General features: G+C 31.9%; 1 protein-coding gene across 1 annotated transcript in view; it reads right to left on the bottom strand.

The window, feature by feature from the left end:
- The window catches only part of LOC145329631 (myosin-4-like), a 73,841-nt gene extending 65,310 nt beyond the window's left edge, over positions 1–8,531 (bottom strand). Inside the window, exons 1-8 of the mRNA XM_080173949.1 lie at positions 8,479–8,531; positions 7,667–7,792; positions 5,554–5,680; positions 4,885–4,995; positions 4,213–4,314; positions 4,017–4,071; positions 3,438–3,465; positions 41–137 (exon numbers count right to left, since the gene is read on the bottom strand). Of these exons, the coding sequence (XP_080030075.1) occupies positions 41–137; positions 3,438–3,465; positions 4,017–4,071; positions 4,213–4,314; positions 4,885–4,995; positions 5,554–5,680; positions 7,667–7,785 (639 nt within the window). The 5' untranslated portion in view covers positions 7,786–7,792; positions 8,479–8,531. The remainder of the gene's footprint in view (positions 1–40; positions 138–3,437; positions 3,466–4,016; positions 4,072–4,212; positions 4,315–4,884; positions 4,996–5,553; positions 5,681–7,666; positions 7,793–8,478) is intronic.
- Between the last annotated feature and the right edge of the window lie 15,148 nt (positions 8,532–23,679).

Below are 23,679 nucleotides of genomic sequence, written 5' to 3'. Positions count from 1 at the left end.
TGTGGATATAATTGTCCTTGTTAATAAGTTAACAACCAACCTTGTTTGATGACTTAGGTCCCTCTCTTGCTCCAACCTTAGCAAAGTAGGAGATTACTTTCTTCGTATTCTCAGTTTTGCCGGCACCAGATTCACCACTAAACAACGGATATTGAAATGGATTTATTAGACATTGGATATTACAGCAAATTTTCATTTTCTACAATTAAGTGAAGCACACAGTTGGCTAAAATAACGAATCTACCTTACACCCCTTTACCCCATCCCCTCCTATCCCACTGGGTAAACAAACTGACCAATAAAAGAGTTCTATGTTAGCAACCTAAATTGACGATAATTTTCCCCCTTTGTCATAATATCCACGTATATTCTATGTTTATTACTAAACAATGGATATTGGGATTAGCCACGGACGTACAGTACATAAATAGAATATACGTGAATTTTGTGACAGGGAAAAAATTATCGTTTATTTATTTAGTATAACAAAGAACTCATTTCGTTCATACAGAAGGAAGGAAGAGAAAAAAAGAAGTAAAGGGGTGTCGTTATATTAGCCAGCTGAAAGTATCACTTTATCAGAGTACATGCAAATCTTGTGTAACATCCAAGTAATTATATATCGTTTCGTATTGTACGATCTAACGAAAACAAGGATGCCGACATCCAACGGAGGAAGCTTTGCTTCATGAATTTTAGTAAACTGAATTATAACAATTCTGTCAAATTAAATAAAGGCTAGGCAATGTTTTTATGTCTACAGAATAGTTTGAATTTATGATTTTTTTTGGAAGAATAAGATTTCATTGGCCTTAAAACAATTTCCAGTATAACAACATATTACAATCAATTTTCTAGTTTTGTTCGCCCTGACTTTCGAACACTCGGGCAAACCTGATGGTTTCAAGCTTAAAATTTTTCATTTTAATAACCTCGGAAAACTGTCTATAATACCATGCGCTAAATAACTTTTATATGCCCACGATTCTTTAATTTTTAAATGTTCTGTTATGTCAAATTTTCATTAATTTGTTTTTTTCTTCTGATTTTTGTTTAATTTAATGTTCTAGTATTAATACTTATCATTTTTTTAATATACAACTTCAAGTACTGTTTCGTATTTCCTTTTTTATTCTTTTAAATTGGCATTTTTGAAAAGTTCAATTGCTTTCAGTTGACGTCAAAATAGTTTGAGTCATACAGATTTTATTTTTCTTATTAATCATTTTTTCACAATGTTAACATTTCACAAGAATTTTGCTCTTTAAAGAAGTGTTTTTACAATTCTGCTACTTTTAGTTGCAAAAACTTTCCGACTGTAACTTTTCATAGCATAAATATTTACCTGTTTCTTTTTTTAAACTTTGCCCATCGTTTTTTTTTTTTTGGATATACATATAATCAGTAGGTATCCTATTTTATGTTATTTTTTTTAATTTGAATTTTATATGTAATAATTTCAAAAGTTTCGAAATCAATTCTTTTGTATAAACACCAAAACATAATATTTACTATATCAAATCCTTTAAACATGTAAAAAGTATGGGGGGGGGGGGGGAGGTGCCGGGTGATTAAAATATTTCTTTTATAAGAATTTAATCTAATGGGGGTTGGAGGTTCCCTGAGCCCTTTTAAGCATTTAAAAATAATATGTTCAGACGTTTACGAGTTCTTTTTAAACACACACATAGCTACTACTTTAGTCTATAGTAATTAGGATAACTAAATATTAGTTGCTAAAAAAATCACGAAACTGTCGTTGGGAGTCAATACATCGTAGAATTGACGACCTCTACATCTTCCCCCCAAAATATTATTTTATATTTATTTCGCTTGACGGTTATGCCTTCTTCCTGATACCATATAAGGGTGGAAAAGGTAAAAAATGTAAATTTTTATGCCTAAATCTTCAATTCTAAATTTAAAAACAACCTTCTACAAGTTTTAGATAAAATTTCATTTTTTAAAAAATAAAAAAAAGAACCCAGTAAAAGTGTCTGACTATGACGTCAGAAAAAATTAACAATTAACCAATGAGAGACCGCTATATATTTTACCATTGGTCAATTACAGTGAATACTGGCTTCTCATTGGTTAATTGTTATTTTTTTCTGACGTCTTAGTTCGACACTTTTACGAGGTTCAAAAAAAATATTCACGCTCTATTATGAAAACTTGTTTTATGGTTTATCAAAGTCTATATTGACGAAATGTAATAGGATTAGTTGTTTGATTAAAAAATAACTTATATATAGTGTATAATTTTATAGTTTCTGAAATTCATTCATTTTTTAAGTCCATGTTAGATAAATTATAATTTCCAGTTTAAAAGATATTAATTTTTATTTAAATAATTTATTCTGCTTTGGCAGACAAGTTGCAAAGGTTAAAAGTATGATTAATATCCCTCCAACTATCTTCAAACTCAACATTTACATCTTAAAAGGACATTACAGAACTTGGTTTATCAGACGGATCACTAGAATTACTTCCATTTTGTATATTTATTTACTTTTTGTAACATAAATGTTTTATTTCACCTGCCAAGTTTTGATGTAAATTTATTATAATAAAACTTTGGTAGAGAATGATTTTTTTCTTCAATTAAAACAAATACGCAAATAAATAAATACAATTTTTAACTACTTAAGTACACAAGATATACTTGAGAAAAAGAAGTTGCATTAAAAGAATCAAAACTATTTATTTTAAGTTAAAAATCTAAACATAGTACTATCTTTTTGAAACAAACATTTATTATTTTAAAAATATTCTTTATGGGTAATTTCTCTCCGAGATTGTGGCGTTTTAGTTTCCTTTTGTTGAATAATTATGCTAATATTTAGCATAATTTCATATCATCTTCTTTATATTCTTAAAGACACGTTTTTCATGTTAAATTGTTTATAATATCAACTAGAAAATTTATTTATGAAAAAGTAGCCCTGAAATAACAAGGTCTAATATTTTGAACAAGTTTTTGCTGATTTAATTAGTATTTTAAGCAATTTATGCAATTTAGAAAAAAGACGAATAGATATGCCTTGTTCATAATATTATACTTAATGGACCTTGGAAGCAATATTTCAACAATCAAGTAAATAGGATTATTGCATTTTTAAAAATTGTGTTTAACAAGCCAATGTTTAAAAATATACAAAATTAATTTCTCTAAATTTTTTTTTGATTTGCTACGCTTTCTTTGTTGTACGTAACTTGTTCAAGAAACGATAAGAGCTATCCGTTACTGACGAACGTATGGTCTTACGGACTGACCTTATTATATAAAAAAAAATTAGAAGTTACAATCAAACGCTTTGCTAAATTCAAACTACATATAATTGGCGACAAATTTTCTTGCCGTTTTATACTACTTAAGAAACAGACAAATAAGTTTATTTGAAAAAGCAACTCTACTTTAAAAATTAAGTACTTACGTAACAAGGATAGACTGGCACATTCCCTCTGAAAATAAAATTAAATTGATTATTATATCATTGTGAAAGAAATGATAAATTGGCCTGTCCCTTAAACCAACCAGGACAATAATCCAAGTTATATCAAAGCTTCTAGAACAAACTATTGACACTAAACGTTACGCACTTTAGTACTACTAGTTGCCCGGCCCTATACTTTATGGGAGGTAGAAAAATAGCATAAATGGATTTGGATATGATAATTTCTAAACGCTGGTTTGCGGTCAGAATGTCCCTACACCTTTCTTACAATTGTGATATAATTAGGCTTCTAACAATTTATAAATTGTTTAAAGAGTGATGGACACAAATCCGCGACATAACTAAAGACGCTAAAAGTTGTACTTACTGCTGCTATGTAATATGGGCGACACAATTAGAAATACAACTAATATTAGTAAGTAATTCGAGACAAATATCGTGTAATCAACTGGTTACTTGTCTTCAATCTTTGGGATATTAATCTGTTAATACGTTGTTATCTACCGTCCTTAAAGAAAATTACTGAGTTATAGAGAAGCTGCAGTGATATCAACTTACTTGTAACCATGCTTCTGTAGGCAAGATCAGATATGGCAAACAAGTGAGGGGGGACCTAAAATAAAACAAAGATTAAACAATAATGAATTGATAATTTTATTTTATTTAGAGAGAGAGAAATATAGCTTAAATTCTTCAATTTAGAACATTTTCATATTAAAGAAGTTGTAAATTTTAAAAATAAATAATTACTTACCTCATTCCTTCTCTTGCCAATATAAAGCTTGACTGTTGCATTAGTGTAGATAGGGAACCTCTTGTAGGGGTTGATAGCAACACAAAACAGTCCAGAATATGTCTACATAGATAGATAGATAGATAGATAGATAGATAGATAGATAGATAGATAGATAGATAGATAGATAGATAGATAGATAGATAGATAGATAGATAGATAGATAGATAGATAGATAGATAGATAGATAGATAGATAGATAGATAGATAGATAGATAGATAGATAGATAGATAGATAGATAGATAGATAGATAGATAGATAGATAGATAGATAGATAGATAGATAGATAGATAGATAGATAGATAGATAGATAGATATATAGATAGATAGATAGATATATAGATAGATAGATAGATAGATAAATAGATAGATAGATAGATAGATAGATAGATAGATAGATAGATAGATAGATTAGATAAGAAACCTCTTGTAGGGGTTGATAGCAACACAGAACAGTCCAGAATATGTCTACATAGATAGATAGATAGATAGACAGATAAACAGATAGATAGATAGATAGATAGATAGATAGATAGATAGATAGATAGATAGATAGATAGATACATAGATACATAGATAGATAGATACATAGATGGATAGATATATAGAAAGCTAGATAGATAGATACTTACATAGATAAGCTTTGCTTGATATCTTGACTTGAGATTATGAAGAACACTGGCCTCGTTCAGATAGGTCAAGTTAGACATGTCCTCTGTCTTCTCAAACTTTGGCGGGTTCACCTTAATCAAACATGACTTTAAAACAGATTCTTTTTCCTATACCACCGGTTGCGCCCCTAATATCTATGGTAGGATAGTACCTAACTAATACTACAGCCTAAAAATTGTAAAAAAATAACTATCCAATGACCTATGTCAAGATCTCATAAAAAAACTAAATAGGCGCAGTAGTTGAAATTTTATGATTCAGATTGATAACCTACTTTTTATAATCAAAGTGATAAGACATTTTTGTTTGAGTTTGAATCTTAAATTCTTCAAAAATGCTGGTCCGTATTTGTTGTACTTTTCAGGAAAGCTTTATAAATTTTTGGTGTGAATTTAGGATATTTAGCCCTTTCCGTCCTCCCCTGGATGTTAGGGGCGCAGCTGCTTGTAGGACAATGAAGTATCAAGATGTCTATCAGTATATCCAGTAAAATATCCTGAACGAACTGTAGAAGTGGATATCAACATTCAAGGCATCCCTGAGAAGACAAATTGGACTGATGTTTCACCCTCTCAAGACTCACATCCCCTGGCAAATCCCTGTGTACGCTCCTATATTGGAGACAATACCTGCTGAAGCTGTTCCCTCTTGAATGTCTTCTTCTCGTGACCAATGGTGACAACACACTTGCCCCCAGCCTCACTCTCCAACATTCCCTCCAGGAACCCTCCCTCACCATCTGGGGTCCAATAGGATCTATAATCATAAAATCATTGTGTTTTTTTATTGTAAAGAAAATATCTTACGTGATTTAGCTAGCCCTAGCGAGGCAAATTAAAAGGGACCAAGATAGCTGTGTTTAGTGCCCTAGGAAAATGGGGATAGATGTCACAGCTTTTGGCCTACCTGTTCTATTAACGTCAACGTAGATGTAAAGAGAAAGGGTAGGGGAAAAGAAAACCCCTAGAAAAGAGATGTAGTATAGGGTATTTCCTGACGTCAACAGAATAGGTAGGCTAAAAGCAGTGACATGTATCTCCATTTTGCTAGGGCACTAAAGACAGCTACCCATATTTGTGTAGGTTGGAACAGAATGGGTGACTAAAGGTCAGAATATTGACCAGAGACAATTTCGCTAAATTAATGTACTCCCCTCCCCCCCCCCCCCTCCTTCTGTTATAAAAATAAAAAATTAACCAATGCAATGTTTCAATTACAATCTTGTAAAGGACTTATCCTAATATTTTACTCTAAAATAAATTATGAAAAAAAATTTCTGAGCTTTTATTTACTGTGTATTTGAGTATAAAACAATTCTTATGAAATTTTAATATGTTTTTCATCTAGCTAACTTTCATAATTGTCACAATTTACAATTTACAGATTTGTATTAAATGTTTAGATAAAAGTCTTAGGATTTGTAGCTGTTTAACAATATGACGTCATTAAAGTGTTTCTTGTGTCCTAAAGCAGCAAAATTATCAAATAATTTTAAGTAAAAATAATTTATAAAGTATAGATATGTATAACATTTTTTCGTAAATAAATAAAGATAATTTAAAAGTTATAAAATTTCATGTTTAAATCATAATCATCGGAACACCGACAAACATACAAAATGGGAATTCTTTTGTCTAACAATAATCAAATATATAAAAAATCTTTTAAATAAAAAAAAACTAGAGCGTTTTATTCTGAGACTTTGCTCCTAGTACGTCCGTCGCACTAATGCGTTTGTCCCTGTTCAATGATTAACAAAGTTGTAAACTCAAAATATTGTAATCGTAACTTTTATAAACAGAAAAGATTTACTTTATAAGTTTGTGGGTTTTTCTTTGCAATATTTAAAAACAAAATATTTTATTCATTGTTGGAAAAAGGAATTTCAAACATTGAATTTGAATTATTTAGTTCAAGTAAAAAAAAGTAAGAAAAGTTGAAATAAATTTGAGCAGAGGCGTGCAGAAGGAGGGTGTATACACCTATCCACACCCCCCCCCCTTGACAACGGTCTACACAACCTTGACACATACCCTAAAATAGTCAAGGGGACACCTAAGGGAAAGTATCCACCCACCTCCCTAGCCTTAAAAATACATCCTTCTTATTATCTGTATTACACCCCTCTCGAATTTGGTTAAAAAGAGGTGTAAAAATTTTCCCGTGCACTTCGCGCACCCACTGTTAAAAACCCTGTGCACGCCAATGAATTACAATTTCTTTCATATTTTGTTTCTGAAGTAAATTTAGATTAATTAGTTTTTGGTTGTTCCTTTAAGCAACTTCTTGGAATATATTATCATGGGATTAGTTAACTAAGAAAACAGTAAAAGTGTCTGACTATGACGTTAGAAAAAATTAACAATTAACCAATGAGAGGCCGCTATATATTTTACCATTGTGAATACTGGCTTCTCATTAGTTAATTGTTAATTTTTTCTGACGTCATAGTCAGACACTTTTACTGTTTTCGTTAACTAAATTTTATGGAATCTTTTCTTCACTTTGATATAAGTTTATCTTATAAAAATGAGGCTTGTTGTCTGACTATCAGAGTTGGCCAAAAGATCTTGCTAACTAATATACAACACGTCATAAAATTATATTTATTTTGCAGAGATGGTTCAATGAGGGTTTATTATAAACTGTAAAAAAACTATCATGAAAGAATTGGAATTGTAGGTAGCAACTGAAAGAACATTAATTTGTGTCACACGTACAAGAAGCTGAAATAACACTTACTTTTTTGGATCATATGGTTTGAGCATGTCATTACGCTTCATATCGAAGGTTAGGTAAAGGTAAGGGGCGGGGTCAGGATCTGCTCCCTCGCTCTCCTTCTTCTTCTCATTTCCAGGCATTCTCAGGCTACAAATAGATGGTTTGACATGTAGATATATACACAAAAGGAACACAGTAATAGTGTCTGACTGATTATGACGTAACAAAAAAAATTAGCCAATGAGAGGCCACTATAAATTTTACCATTGGTCAATAACGGCCTCTCATTGGCTAATTTTTTTTTGTTACGTCATAATCAGTCAGACACTATTACTGTGTTCACACAAAAGTAGATAGATAGCTTGTTTGGTATATAGTTATATACACAAAAAATGTAGATAGATAGATAGTTTGATATATAGATAGTTATACCTATGTAGTGGGTCTCAACTATTGCAGACATCCACTCATTATTTGATTGCACGATCTTAATTCTTAAAGAAAAAAAGGAATACATCGGCCTAAAGTTTTAGTTTTATCCCCTTTTTATAGGCACTATAAAGAGCTTCTTTTGAAGTCAACGCAGAGTATGGTTTTAGGATATTTTATTTTCCGATTTAAGTCTTAGGATGGCTGTATGCTCTTTCAATAAACTCCGTCCGTTGGATGTTAGGGGCGCGGCAGATAGTTAAGATAAAAAAAAGTATGTCTTAGGTAATGGTATGTATCTTTTAATTTTATTTAATCTATGCATATTATCAAAAATTAATAATTGTTTAAGGACAAACAGACAAAAGTTATCATAGAGTAACTTTGCTTTAAAAACCTCATACCTTGAATCGCAAACTACTCTGTAAAGAAACTGTAAGCGACTGATTAAAAATATCTTAAGATCCCCCTTCGCCCAATCTTTATATCAAATTATTTACATTAAAAAGAGGACCTTTCCCTAACATATGCGCCTATAAACCCACAAAAATTCGATTAATCATTTCACATATTTCAAAAATATTATATTTTAAAACTATTCTTTAGTTTGATAGTTAGTTCTATTGAACTAGTCATACAAAAACCAGTCTAGAGGTTTCTGGGTTCTTAATAAACATACACATACAGCTAACTTTATAAGGCAGTAAAAAGTAGAATGTTACTTGATTACAAAAATGAATTTTTTGTTAGAATGTATAAACATTTTTATATCCTCTCTCCCTTTTTTTCTGTTACTTGTATAAATATATGGATTTCTCGCACCTAAGGTGTAACATGTATAAGATATAAATAGGCCTTGCTAAGTCACAATGGCTTACAAATGGACATGAAGTGCTAATTAGCTTTCTGCAATATTGCCATAACTTTGCTTGGGTACAGATCCTTACTTAGAAAGAAGCTTTGCTCATATGAGGCATTAGTATCGAAGATACTCTATGAGTGTGTGTATGTCTGTCTGTAATGTAATTGCATATAATTTACTTGCTTTGATCCCCCATAATTTATCTTAAATTTTTATTTTCTTAAAATAAAATTTCTTCCCCTTTCTTTCCCTTCCTTGCTATTTTTTTTCTTTTCTCCCCCTTCATTAAATCTCCAACGCCTAAGAATTCTCTTTTAAAATGGTAATAATGAAACAGTAATAAAACAGTGGATTTAGAATACGTGGATATTGTGACAGGGTAGTTTTTTGTCGTTAATATAAATTGCTAATATAGTCCTCTGTTATTGGTTGATAGGTTCCTTCATGGTCAGATGATGGGGTGGGGTAAAGTCATATGGGGGGGGGGGATGGTACCATTATATTAGGGAGAAACATTTTATTATACTATGCAATAATCTCTCACAATTTTCACAATAACCTTTCAGTTATCTTTTTTTTCTTTTTCTCGATGTCTCTCAAAGTTTGAAACATTTTGCTAGTATGTTAACGATTATAGCTTCGCTACTATAGGACTTAATCGTCCTTATTCTATTTGTTTATGTTAAATTGTGATGATTTTATATAAATATTCCCTTACCTACGTAACATTTAAATCGGCTAGTATGTATGTTTATTCATCTTTTTATCCATTACTATCCTTTCTCTTTAAATCAATCTATTTTTACGCTGGATCTTATAGATAAGACATTGATACTCTCCTCCAATTATAAAAAAAAATGAAATTATTACTACTGTTAATTAGAATTATTGGGTTATTAGTAATCATTATTGAGTAGCAACGCTTTTTTATAAGCAGGATTTTTCTGGAAGACAGTTCCGAAACTCGACAGGCAGCTATCAATGTAACAAGATTCTTTTTTTTCCTTACTACTTTTAAAAATCTATAAGCGTTACAGATAATCTGATACACTAGAAGAATTGCTTCGTACAGGGACGCCAAAGCTTTTTATTTTAAGGAGGGAAAATAAAGAAATTCAAATGTTTGAGGTGGGTAATCTAATGTATTTTTAAAAAATCTTTAGAAGGTGGTAAAAATATGTGGTTTCAAAGTTTGATTGGTGTAAACACAACTCTACCCTCCACATTCAAGTGAATTGGAGTGAATGTAAAAAGATTTAAAGCAAAAACTGTTACAATTCTAAAATACCTTAAGATAAGTTAAGAGCTATCCGTTACTGACAGACGGATCGATAACACTAAATTTAGAAAAGCTTTGCTTTTAAAAAGTTTTAACAAACACCATGATTTATTATAAGAGTAGAGTAGACATATAAATTTAGCAATTTTTAAATAATAAGAAAAAAGACAAAGCTACTCTTTTTTAGGCATTTGTTTAATGACAATGAATATTTTTTTACAAAGTTTTTACCTAAGAAATTCATTAATCAATGCTGACTTATTACATGGACGAAATAAAAAACCTCCCCCTTTTGGAAAATCAATCAATAAAATAGCCTGATTGTTCCTACACTATGTTCTTGGCTTTCTATATTTATTGTCCATTGATATTGAGAGGGATAGATGAACATTTTCAATTTTTTGTTGATTTTTATAAAATAATAGCATATTTTTTTGCAGGGGCGTCCAAGCTTTTTTTTGGGGGGGGGTAAAATTTTTTAAAGGGGGGGGTAATTCGTTTTTTGGGGGGGTAAAATGGCGCGCGAAGCGCGCCGCAAATTTTTTTACCCCCCCCAAAATTTTTACCCCGGTGGTAAAATTTGCTTGGGGGGGGGGGGGGTAATTACCCCCCCTGAAATCTGTTGGCAGGGGTAAAATTTGTTTACCCCCCCCCAAAATTTACCCCCGGGGTAAAATTTTTTGGGGGGTAATAAAAATTTTATTAATTATATAGTATTAAAAATGCGCGCGAAGCTAACAAAATTTTATTTTGTTAGAGATTTTGTTTATATTTACCCCCCCAAAATTGTTTTTGGGGGGTAAATACCCCCTCCTAAATGGTTGGGGGTGACTACGGCACCTCCAGGGTAGGGGTAAATTTTAAATGGGGGGGATAAAATGAAAAAAATTCGTTAGGACGTCTATGTTTTTTTGTATTCTTATCCTTGTTTATGTTTATAATTATAAATAACTTTTTACTTTTATCAAACTTTTAATACATAAACAAACCAATTTGATTAGCATAATTATATTTTTAACGATTATCTAAATTCTAGGACACATATGTATGCTTATTTGTTGATAAATGGAATAATCTTAGGCCTTGTATGTTTTTAACAAAATTGTCCTTTCTTTCAATAAAATTTTTAAAAATCTCAATTAAGTCAATTATAATTAATCTAAGCTTGAATGTGTGTGTGTAATTGTGTGTGTGTGTGTGTATTTGTATACATTTCAGTATATTTTTATTTCAGCTAGAAATCATAAACATTAGCTAGTAGCTTACATCAGAGTTATTTATATAGGCTTATCCCTTCACCTTAATCTAATTATAAAACAAGGGTGACAACATCCAAAAAAGCAAAGGAAGAACAAACGAGCAAAACTTAATAAGCAGAATACTAGTTTGCAAGTATAGACAAAATGGTACATAAATTTGTTGCAAAATTGCTAAAATACAGGAAACAGTAAAAGGATATACTTTCACTTTTTGGATTTGATTTACAGATGCCTCTCTCTTATCTTATTCTACCTTGTTGTCATAAGCATCATTATTCCAGAAATTAGATGAATAGGATTATTATATCATACAAAAATTTTAAATTGTCATGCAAAGTTTAAATTCGATAGGACAAATATAACATGTTCTAATAAACAAAAAAGCTTAACCGTTACGGAAGAAGGGACTGACCCTGATTGTAGAAAAGCTTTGCTTTTTAAAATAGATAAATTTGAAGGATATTTTCATAAGCATAAAATAGGTAGGATAATTGTATATCTGACCAAAAAATCTCAAAAACCGCTGAGTTGAATATGTTCCTTTCCTAGGGGAATGGGTCTAGATCATGTATTTTTTGTCTGATTTGAAGGAGTAGGACAATTCCTCCAAGGTACCCATTTTTTCGGGGTGGGGGGAGGAAGTGTATATCTCTAAATATGGTTTATCCCCTTCTTCTTCTTATAACTGAAAACCTTAGACGTACTTGATTACAGAATAATGTTCTGTTGTTGCCGTAAAAAACGTATTGCTTGCATCGCTAAACATGAATATAATTGTCCTTCTTAATGTTAAAACCTGAACAAATAATCCTGTAAGGCTAGGGTGAGAAATAGTGGTAACCTTTAGAAAGAATTTACACAAAACTAAACACGGCAAAATTTTAAACATTAAATTAGTTTAGTCTCAAAATTTTCCAACTTTTCGTGGATTTTTGCTACTTTTTAGATATTATTTACTTTTAGTTTTTAGTTTACACTTAAATATTAGAATTTAATTTAGGCAGTAATTTAGGTATTAAAGGTTTTTTTTATGTATGTCTACAAAAAAATGTAGATGAGAAAATTAATAGTATAACTTAACTAAAGGCTAACATAAATATCAATTAATGTTTATGTCAATGAACTTATTTCTCTGATTTCATTCTTTAAAATCAAATAAAAAGTTTCTGTTTTGTAGGTAAATATTGCTTGCTTGATGCCTAGGATTTATGGATATACAGCAATAAGAAATTGGAGAATTTAACCTTTTACATTCCTTTCCCTATTTATCCACATTTTGCATTAAGATTAAGTTCGAGCATGCCCCAAATTAAAAAATAAGTAACTTCATTGTCTGTCTTTTTTAAAAGCGAAGCTTTTCTATAATTAGGGTCGGTCCGTCCGTCCGTCCGTACGTCCGTCCGTCCGTCCGTACGTCCGTCCGAGATAGATAGCTTTTATTCGTTAATTTAGGCATGTTAGAATTGTCCTATCGATTTCAAACTTTGCATGATGATTCCTGTAGTAGTTAGGTACGATTTAGAAAGCGTAGCAACTCTATAATCATTACCAGAATGTCCGTACGTCCATTTTAAACATGTTGATTTTTCTACTTTTTTAACAACAAATTTTCAAGTGTTCTAATTATCCGTTTGATCTGATTTTTGGTATATTGATTCCTGGGACAACAAAGAACAATATTATAAGCGAAGCAACTCTATAATCAAGTCCAAAAATGTAAGTATGTCCATAAATATTATCCTGCTTCAAGCAGTCTTTCAACATATTTACTTACAATTTTGCTTCGACTCTTATACTTTTAAATTCTGATTATTCAGTTCAGATACTATACAAGTGTTAATGTCCGTTTGTCCTACCGTTTCAGTGCTTCGCTTTTATGGATGTTGTCATCCTTGTTTTTATCAAATTATTACAATTTTTAAACTTGAAAATGTAGGTTATAATTAGAATGATTACAAAGTTTGGGGCTATTGTATAACCTATTTCCTAACTGAAGAAATTGCTATGCTAGATACTAGATAGATTTAAGATTAAGATTCACTTAAGATAACACTATATTTATAGTGTTTAGGGGAATATTAAATTTATAAAAGATACTTTTAAAAGCGAAACTTTTCTATAATTAGGGTCGGTCCGTACGTCCGTCCGTCCGAGATAGATAGCTTTTATTCGTTAATTTAGGCAGGTTAGAATTGTCCTATCGATTTCAAACTTTGCATGATGATTCCTGTAGTAGTTAGGTACGAGTTAGAAAGCGTTGCAACTCTATAATCATTACCAGAATGTCCGTACGTCCATTTTAGACATGTTGATTTTTCTACTTTTTTAAAAACAAATTTTTATGTGATCTAATTTTCCGTTTGATCTGATTTTTTGTATATTGATTCCTGGGACAACAAAGAACAATAGTATTAACGAAGCAACTCTATAATCAAGTCCTAAAAATAAAATGTCCATAAACATTATCCTGTATCAAGCAGTTTTTCAACAAATTTAATTACAATTTTGCTTCGACTCATTCAATACTTTTATATTCTGATTATTCAGTTTCAGACACTATACAAATGTTAATGTCCGTTTGTCCTTCCGTTTCAGTGCTATGTTTTATGGATGTTGTCATCCTTGTTTTTTAATGATAACGGCTGGAATTTAGCATTACACCATTTTTGTCTTTTGATATACAGGGTATATTACGTTTCCATCTACATACAGGGTGGGGCAAATAAGACCGGACAAACTTTAAACGGCCATAGCGCCAAAACTACTTGACCAATCAGGACGTTTGACCAGACTATAAAAAGCTTAGGTAATGACCTTTTAGCAAAAAAAAATCTTTGGACGTAGATGGACGTGTACAACGAGCTAGCCGCGTATATGTTCAACAAGGCAGATTCCAAATGCGCCGGTAGTTTAATCTGGATTATATACTAGGGCCTACTAAATATGACCTCAGCCCATCTGTAGGTGAGGTAGAGTTATGCAAAGTGCTGGGGATACTGTTAGATACATAAGTAAGACACTAGAAAAGACTAGAGCTCTCTATCTGAAATGGCTTGGCCGTAGTACTCCAGCAAAGTGAAACGGGGCAGATTTTGAGATGTAAAAAACATCAAAAACCGTGAAAATTTCTCGGTTCTTGACTTTAGGGACCCATATTGAACTTTAAAACTCATTTTAGACTATAGGTTGCGCTGACAACCCTAGCTTAAACTTCATGCCATTTCTAAAAAGGTAAAGAACGTCGTTCTAGCTCAACTGTGGTCCAAATAAGAGCCTCCGTGTATAAGGGTAGCTTGAAAGTTGGACGAATTTGGATCCTGCGCTTACTCACGTTCCTAAGTAAATGTGGCCTCCCAGCAGCCCGATCTTAATTCAATGGACTTTTTGGCCTAGGGCTACTTTGAAGCATGCACCAATAGACGTGCTCATACCACAAAGACCTCCCTCATTGCCACTATCAAGGAGAAATACGCCAGCTTGGACAGGTACATTTTGACCTGGACCTGCCGGCGGTTGAGGAGGCGGGTAGAGGCGGTAATTAAGGCTGGCGGCGATTTTATTGAATAATCTAATAGTTACAGGGTGCGCCACATAAATCCGGACTTTTTTTAAACGGCCATAGCGCCAAAACTACTTGACCAATCAGGACGTTTGACCCCACTATAAAAAGCTTAGGTAATGACCTTTTTGCCCATGAAAATCTTTGGGCGATTGAGGACGTGTACGCCGAGCTGGCCGCGCATGTGTTCAACAAGGCAGATTCGAATTGCGCAGATAAATTACCGTGGATTTATGTCTTGGGCCTACTAAATCTGACCTTAGCCCATCTGTAGGTGAGATGGACTAATGAAACTTGCTGGAGATACTATCAGATACCTAGTGAAAACACTAGAAAAGACTAGAGCTCTCTATCCCAACTGACTTGGCTGTAGTACTCCGACAAAGTGGATCGTGGTAGATTTTAAGATGTCAAAAACGTCAAAAATCTTGAAAATTTCTCGGTTCTTGACTTCAGGGGCCCATATGGAACCTTGAAACTCGTTTTAGACTATGTATTGCGCTGATAACCCTATCCTAATCTTCGTGCCATTCTTAAAAAGGTATAAAACGTTGTTCTAGCTTAACTGTGGCCCAAATGAGAGCCGCCGTGTCAGTGGGTAGCTTTAAAGATGGGTTAATTTGGATCCTGCTGTTACTCACTTCTTAAGGAGATATGGCCTCCCAGCAGCCCCGATCTTAATCCAATGGACTTTTTGGCCTAGAGCGCCATTAAAGCATGAACCAATAGACGCGCCCATACCAAAAAGGTCTCTCTCATTGCTCCTATCATGGAGAACTTTGCCTGCTTGAACAGGGACATGTTGACCAGGGTCGGCGGGCGGTTCAAAGGGCGGGTAGAGGCGGTGATTGAGGCTGGCGGCGATTTTATTAAATAATCTAATAGTCATATACCTAGGTTGCTTCCCAGTTTTTAAAATTCAATAAAATCTTTAAAATTGACGATTTTATGTTTATTTGTTTAAAAATAAGAAAAAGTCCGGATTTATGTGGTGCACCCTGTATATACCTATTTTGCTTGCCAGTTTTTAAAATTCAATAAAATCTTTAAAATTGACGATTTTATGTTCATTTGTTTAGAAGTTAGAATTTGTCCGGTCTTATTTGCCCCACCCTGTATATGTTCCCCATAAAGTTGAGAAAAAAACTATTTTCTGCGAGATTTCTCAAGTTATGAGTCACTTTTTGATACGTCAGTTGGTCAGTGGTATGGACAAAATATTTAGATTTACAAATACTAAATGTCTAAAAACTCTTATTAATTAATTCCACCCTCAAAAATATTTCTCTATAAAGAAAGAGACTCACCCTTCAAGGGCTCGACAGCTGTTTTAAAACCTTAAAAATCAGCCATTGATGTTGAATCTTGTTTCTAACATGACATTTCGTCAGTGAAATTGACGTTCTGCTTACTAATGAAAAAAATCAGTTAACATACACAAAAAGGAGCTTTCACACAATCTTTTCATTGAGCACTGACAATCCTCCCACTTTTTTACTACACCTCACTTCTGCGGGGCATATAACAGCAGTGTCTAATCTCTTGGGGCTATCCAGTACCCAATATAACTTAACTATACCTAACCTCATGTAAAAAACAAACAAACTAAAAACTAACTATTCCCCCTTATTTATAATTTAATTAAAAAATAAAGTACTTGGTGTAGACGTGCTTAACAAAAACATTAAAGCTTAAAAAGTTAGTATAATATTAACTTATAAACAATACAAATATAAGTTTTGAACCCATTCGAGAACACTGTGCACAAGTGCAAAAAATATATAAAAAATGTTGTGAAAAATATGAAGAAGGGAAATAGAAAGGTTGCATCTAAAGGATAATAACAAAAATAAAAAAGTATATTTAAAAAAAAATATTTTCTAGAAAAGCTTTGATTTTAACTGCTTTGTTGGTTTTTTTTATCTTCATGCTCTTTCAAAAATTATTCAAATTTTTCATTCGGATAATCTTTTAGATTATTCATCTATTTTTATGAATTTATTTAACCTTTGATTGTAAATAACTCGTGTATTTAGAGTTAGATATCAGAATTTTTATATAAAGTTATTATATTTTAATGTGATTTATTGAAATAGCTAGATTAGAATAATTTAATTGATATATTAGAACTGCAGACTGGTTCTGCAATTTAATGATAAAAACTAACGCTGAAACGGAATTTATATTTTTAATAATTTGTTTGTTTTTTTACATTAAATAACTTTTACTATCTAATTAATGAATAACCATCCAAAGATAGACTTATAGGAAACATAAATAGATTGATAATTAAATAAGAAAATAACAAATATCTTTAGGCCAATATGGAGGAATAATTGGAGATCTAATTATTACTTGACCTGGAATGTATTGAAAAATATGGAAAGGAAAAAAGTTGATAGGGTGTTTTCCTCAACGTTTCTAACGAGTATGAAACCTCTTTCTCTCTTATTTTGTAAATAATTTGAAAATAAGGAAAGAAGTTTTTTTCCAATTCCTAACCTCTGAGGAGGGCTCTAACTCCGCGGGGCTATCGATTACAATATATAACCTAACCTAACCTAAAGTAATAAATGAACAAACAAAAACTTCACCTACTCCCTCATTTTCAATGTATTTCAAAATAAGGGGTTGGAGGTTTTTAGTGCACGACTGAGAAATTTGAGGAAAACCGCAATAGATAGATTTTCGAAAATTTTATAGCATTTATTTACGGTGTACCTAGCCTCTACTTTCTCAACAGTTTAAAAGATTCCAAGTACCAGACAAGCCAAAAATCTATTTTAGAATAAACATTCTTCTAATAAATTATGAAATAACAATGCATGAAGAAATAGTATGTTTTTTATAAACAATAGAACAAAACATATAAATAGTAGTTCACCTTTTTACATTAAATAGAGAAACAAATAGGAATGTTACAGAAAAAGAAAGAAAAATTTGTATTCATAACTTAAGGTATTATCTTGCAGGTATTTGATTACACGGCCTCTGTCTTGAAGTCCTATTTTGTATGCTGTTTGGGTTTTTTACATTTTCAAAATGTCATACATTTGATATAGCCGGAGCTATTTTTAACGTTGTTAGAAGTATTACGCAGTGTTAGCAGGTACAGATACAAATACCTTCTAAAAGCCGAGTCTTTTCTTAAGATCCCTCACCTTTAATGAGATCTATGGAAGCTGTAAGAAAATTCTCTGAAAAGAAGAACCCAAACTGTTCGGCAATTATAGATATCGTTTTAATTTGATAGCCTTAAATTATCCCCTGAGACTTTATAACCAAAAAAAGAAAAAGCCTAAAACCATTTGGTGATCTATGTTAGGCTTCCCTTCTATGGAGTACTTAATCGGTGCATTGAATACAAAAAGAATAAATCTACCACAAGACCTTTATAAGGCTCTCCTGAAAAGCATTTTCCGAGATCTTAAGCTTCAAACAAAAAATGCTACTTTGTATTACAGGATATATTTATACCAGTCACCAACCCTAACTTTGTCTTTCCGATCGGGTAGGCAAGCAGAAAAGTAGTCAATTGAGGATTTCTTATGAAACAACCAACAAATAAATTTTATAACCTTTATACTGTATTGAGATTAGGAATTTAATTGTTTGTATGTGTTTAGTGTGATTAAAGTAAAGTGTGCTACAGCTTAACCCTTAACAGTCGGGGAAGGGGAGCGATGAACGTTGACTGATTAAAATTCGGTAGATTACATATACCTAACTGAAAAACCTTATAACTAATCCTGAAGAGTTGCAAAATTATCTTGAAAGCAATGCAACATCTCGTTGGAATAATATTTCATTATTAAAACCCCGTGTCGGACTAAGTTTGCCATTTATTGACATTTCCATAGTCGTTGGCGAGCTTCATTAATGGATGTAGAATACACGTGGATATTCACAAGGTAAAATTGTCGTAAATTTAGGTTGTTAACATGGATCAAGTAGGAGGGGAGGGGATGGAGCAAAATGGGTGAAGGGGGGATCGTTATTTTAGCCAGGAAGAAGTTTTACTTTATAATAGTTGTATTGGTCTCTGTTTCTCTTTACTAATGCAAAATTGTTTATAAACATCTGCTGTTTTGTATTGTAACTGTAAAGTGACCCATTTTGTTACAATAGAAACATATAAATTATCCTTTTCTCTTTCTCTTTTCCTTTTTAAAGGCGAAGATTTTCTATAATTAGGGTCGGTCCGTACGTCCGTATCATCCGATTGATCTTATTTTTAATATGTTGATTCCTGGGACAAAAAGTATAATATTATAAGCGAAGCAACTCTATAATCAAGTCCTAAAAATGTAAGTATGTCCATAAACATTACCCCGTATCAAGGAGTTTTTCAACAAATTTACTCACAATTTTGCTTCGACTCTTGTACATTTTTATTCTGATTATTCAGTTCTGACACTATATAAGTGTTAATGTCCGTTTGTCCTACCGTTTAAGTGCTTCGCTTTTATGGATGTTGTCATTCTTGTTTTATTTATCCCTTTTATTCTTTTTTTTAGTTCTTTTGTCTATTTTAGTCAGGTAGTGCCAAAGGTTAGATAGCAAACATATTAAACAGCAAACCATAATAGTATTTCTTATTTATCTACTTTGAAATTATATATTACTTTTTTTAAATTAGGTACAGGAGTTATCAAATATTTCTTGGATGGTTTATTACTACCAGGATATGGCAGTTTTCCTCAAAGTGCACAATAGAGCCATCACCCGCCTTACTTTTTACTTTAGTTTAGGTTTAGAGCACTTCAGGTATAGACCCCGCATGTTAGATATAATCATTACCCAACTAATTTTAATTTATTTTAAATATAGGGGCGGTGATAATTGCTTTGAGGGAAAGCACACAAGCTACTTTCTCTTATTTATGTATATAATATATTATTGTAATTATAAAATAAAATTTTTGTAAACATATTCTTATAATAACAAGGACAACTTCGTTAGTCCTACTGTTAATCTTAAGAAATTTGTTAACTCTCCTGTATTTAGTAAGTTTAAATCTCTATTTTTCGTCTAGTGTATCTCAGCTATTACTTGACATATTGGTTAATGACCAAGCCGCTTTTTACCACCTTAGCTTGGATAAAAAGGTATTCATGGAAAACAACAGAAAAAATAAAAAAAACTTTAATATAAGATTTAAAGGTTTGTATTGTTATAGTTGTATTTACTGTTGTCTTTACTTTATTTGTTTCAAGCTTGTTACTAGCGGCTACGCCACTAGGAGGGGGGGGGGGGGGGGGGGGCAATCCCTACTACTTAGTTTGAGAAAAAAAATTATGGAGGGTTGCTTATTTTTTTCTAGTGGACATTTCTTAGGGGAGGGTGGTGGTACCCTCCTCTGAAACTTTCACAGTAACTGTACAAGCTAAACTTAGAAGCTACAATGTTAAAGAGAACCATATCAGTTCAGCAGTCAGATCCTGTTTCTTTTACATAAGGATTGTTAAGATAATTTTCGTTAAATGTAATAAATTATGAATTTGCTAATATTTTGTTCAAACTTATTGTATGAATAAGGATAAGATGCGCTTAATGACTCCTAAAATAAGATCAGTCTTCAAAGAAACTCTTGGAAAATAAACAGACTAAATAGTCTGTAAAAAAATGTGTCTTGAATTTAAGTATCAAGCACCTACCAAACAAAAACAATGATTTTTCATGCCATGTTCCTTGGAGGATAAATATAAAAAATCTTCTTGCGACGAACAAACAGGCGGACAAAGGGAAGATTTTATTGACAGACATAGACAAAAGCAAGTCCTAATTGAAGAAAATCTTCGCTGGAAAAACGAAAATAGGAAACTATTGTGGATACTATGCTATATTTGAAGAAGAAAAATGTAAATACTATAGGGAAATATATGTGGATACCTTTTTATTTAAAACTGAGCTTTCATAATGGGGGACTAAAGATGGCTTTCGATCTTCTGTTTAGTCTCCGACACGATGAAAGTAAAGACAAACAAGGATGACAACAACCATAAAGCGAAACTCTGAAATCGAACGGTTGAAAAAACGGATATGAACACTTTTAGAATGTCCCCGCATTTTCAATATAAGTACAAAATAATAGAAGGGGGTGGGGCGTTGTGCTCTCAAGGTAGAGTACCGATCCTTTTCATTTTCTTTATTCTTTGAAAGAAATAAGTTCTAGATTATGAATTTAATATCAAGATTTTTTCATTCATAAATTAAAATCTGTTGATTTTGTAATAATTTTTCTCGTATTCATTCGAATCCGGTGGATAGGGACCGGTTCTCATCCATACGAAAAAACTATGTCTAGCATCGTATTATATCCAGCTTTCTACAAAAATAAAAATGTACAATCAAAAGATTAAAACCAGTTTTTTTAGCTAATGCCTTCGGCACCTCGGGGCTAAAAAAAATAGGTTTAATCTTTTAATTGTACATTCTATATCCGCGGAAAGCCGTTAATAATACGATGCGAGAAAAAGCTATTATTTTTATTATTATAAAGTTTAGCTAAAAAATATATGGTGTTCATTCTTTCAGACAAAAAAAAATTTGATAGTAGATAATACCTAATGCGTGTTTAGTAATATCTTTAATAAATAATTTTTTAAAAATATTAATTGGTACGGGGCAGGTTTTGATGCTGTTTTGTGGGGTCATTCAACTTGATGAACTGAAATTAGTTGCCGAATGTGTACGCAGTTTCCTGAGTGTTTCCTCATCCTAGCTCAATATTTACTACTAGCTAAAAAGATGAACTGAAAATAGTTGCCGAATGTGTACGCAGTTACCTGGGTGTTTCCTCATCCTAGCTCAATATTTACTACTAGCTACAAATCTTCAAACTTCCCTTAAAAAATCAAAATTTGAATGTATAAACGATTTATACATTATACATTATAAATTTGAATTTTTTAAATTTTGATTTTTTTTTGAAGTTTGAAGCTTTTTTAGCTAGTAATAAATATTGAGCTAGGATGAGGAAACACTCAGGAAACTGGATAGCCTGATATCTAGTTGCCGAAAGTGTACGCAGTTTCCTGGGTGTTTCCTCATCCTCGCTCAATATTTACTACTAGCTACAAATCTTCAAACTTCCCTTAAAAAAATCAAAATTTGAATGTGTAAACGATTTATACAATATACATTATAAATTTGAATTTTTTAAATTTTTTTTTTTTTTTTTTGAAGTTTGAAGCTTTTTTAGCTAGTAGTAAATATTGAGCTAGGATGAGGAAACACTCAGGAAACTGCGTACACATTCGGCAACTAGATATCAGGCTATCGGAAACTGCGTACACATTCGGCAACTATTTTCAGTTCATCGCTAAAAAAAACTTAAACTTCAACAAAAAAAATTCGAAATTTGAAAAATTCAAATTTATAATGTATAATGTATAAATCGTTTATACATTCAAATTTTGATTTTTTTGAGGGAAGTTTAAAGATTTTTAGCTAGTAGTAAATATTGAGATAGGATGAGGAAACACCCAGGAAACTGCGTACACATTCGGCAACTAAATTTCAGTTCATCTTCAACTTCCCCCGAAAAACAAGAGTTGAATTGTAGAAACTCCTCTAAAGAAAAGCCATGATTGTGAAGTGTATTATAAGAATTAAGAAGAGGCTGGAATCAGAATTTTTTTCAGAAGTTTGACTTTTTATTAGTTTTAGAAAAGATAAATATTTTTAATTGCAAAGATACTCTATAATTTGTCTGTCAGTATGTCCGTCCGTTTAATAGGATTTACACATATGTTATTAAAGATGAGCATCTACTCTATAACTCACTAGGTTCGGCAGTTTTTTGTTGATACTTTGTTGAACATCAAAGAAGTTATTTTCTAAGTTTTAATAAAGATATGCTGCTAAAATTAGGATGAATATTACCATGACCAGTAAATACCTACTCTACAACTCAATTTGTATGTGTTTATGCTTATTTTGCAATGGTAGAATTGGAATTCTAAAGGGGAAAAGGTTGGTAGATGTTTGAAATTTCGTGCAATAATTTCCACGACTAATTTACATCTAATTCCTAAAATAAATCCTCCAAAAATTTTCCAAAAATAACCTAACAATATTATTCTTTTTAATATTACCGAAAGTACATGAAGCCTTTAAGACAAGCATTGACTCAGCTAAATGTTTCTAATCATTTCAATTTTCACAGGTCGCAAACTTTTAAATAAAATATTTGGTAAAATTTCTAGAAGGTTGGTCTTCCCCCAATTTTTTTTATATAATAAATAAATATGGGGGGAGCTTAAGGCTAAGCCCCGATTTCAAAGTTTTTTTCTTTTTTTCCCAAAAATAAATGTGGGGTAGACCCCATCACCCTTTGAGGCTAAGCACAAGTCTACAATCTTAACACGGATAATTTTGTTATCCTATATTATAAAGTACCATAGAGTGATCAACACAGTTTAATTAAACATGTTATTTTTATTTGATAGTAGTAAGTTGTTTTTGTCTGTAGCGAAGGATCTAGCTAACCACTGAACCAATACGGTTTCCATTTACAGTGTAGCATCTCATAGGTCATAAGAAGAGTTATAGCTATTTTTAGGGAGGGTACCACCATCCCAAACCCCCCTCTACTTTGTTTTCAAACTAAAAAAAAGGGAAAAGGGGTCGAATTCAAGCCAT

Source organism: Acartia tonsa, chromosome 10 (genome assembly GCF_053477335.1).
Source record: "Acartia tonsa isolate MP-2025a chromosome 10, ASM5347733v1, whole genome shotgun sequence".
Classification (NCBI taxonomy): Eukaryota; Metazoa; Arthropoda; class Copepoda; order Calanoida; family Acartiidae; genus Acartia; species Acartia tonsa.
The sequence above is the reverse complement of the archived record's forward strand: the minus strand, read 5'-3'. Positions and strand labels throughout refer to the sequence as shown.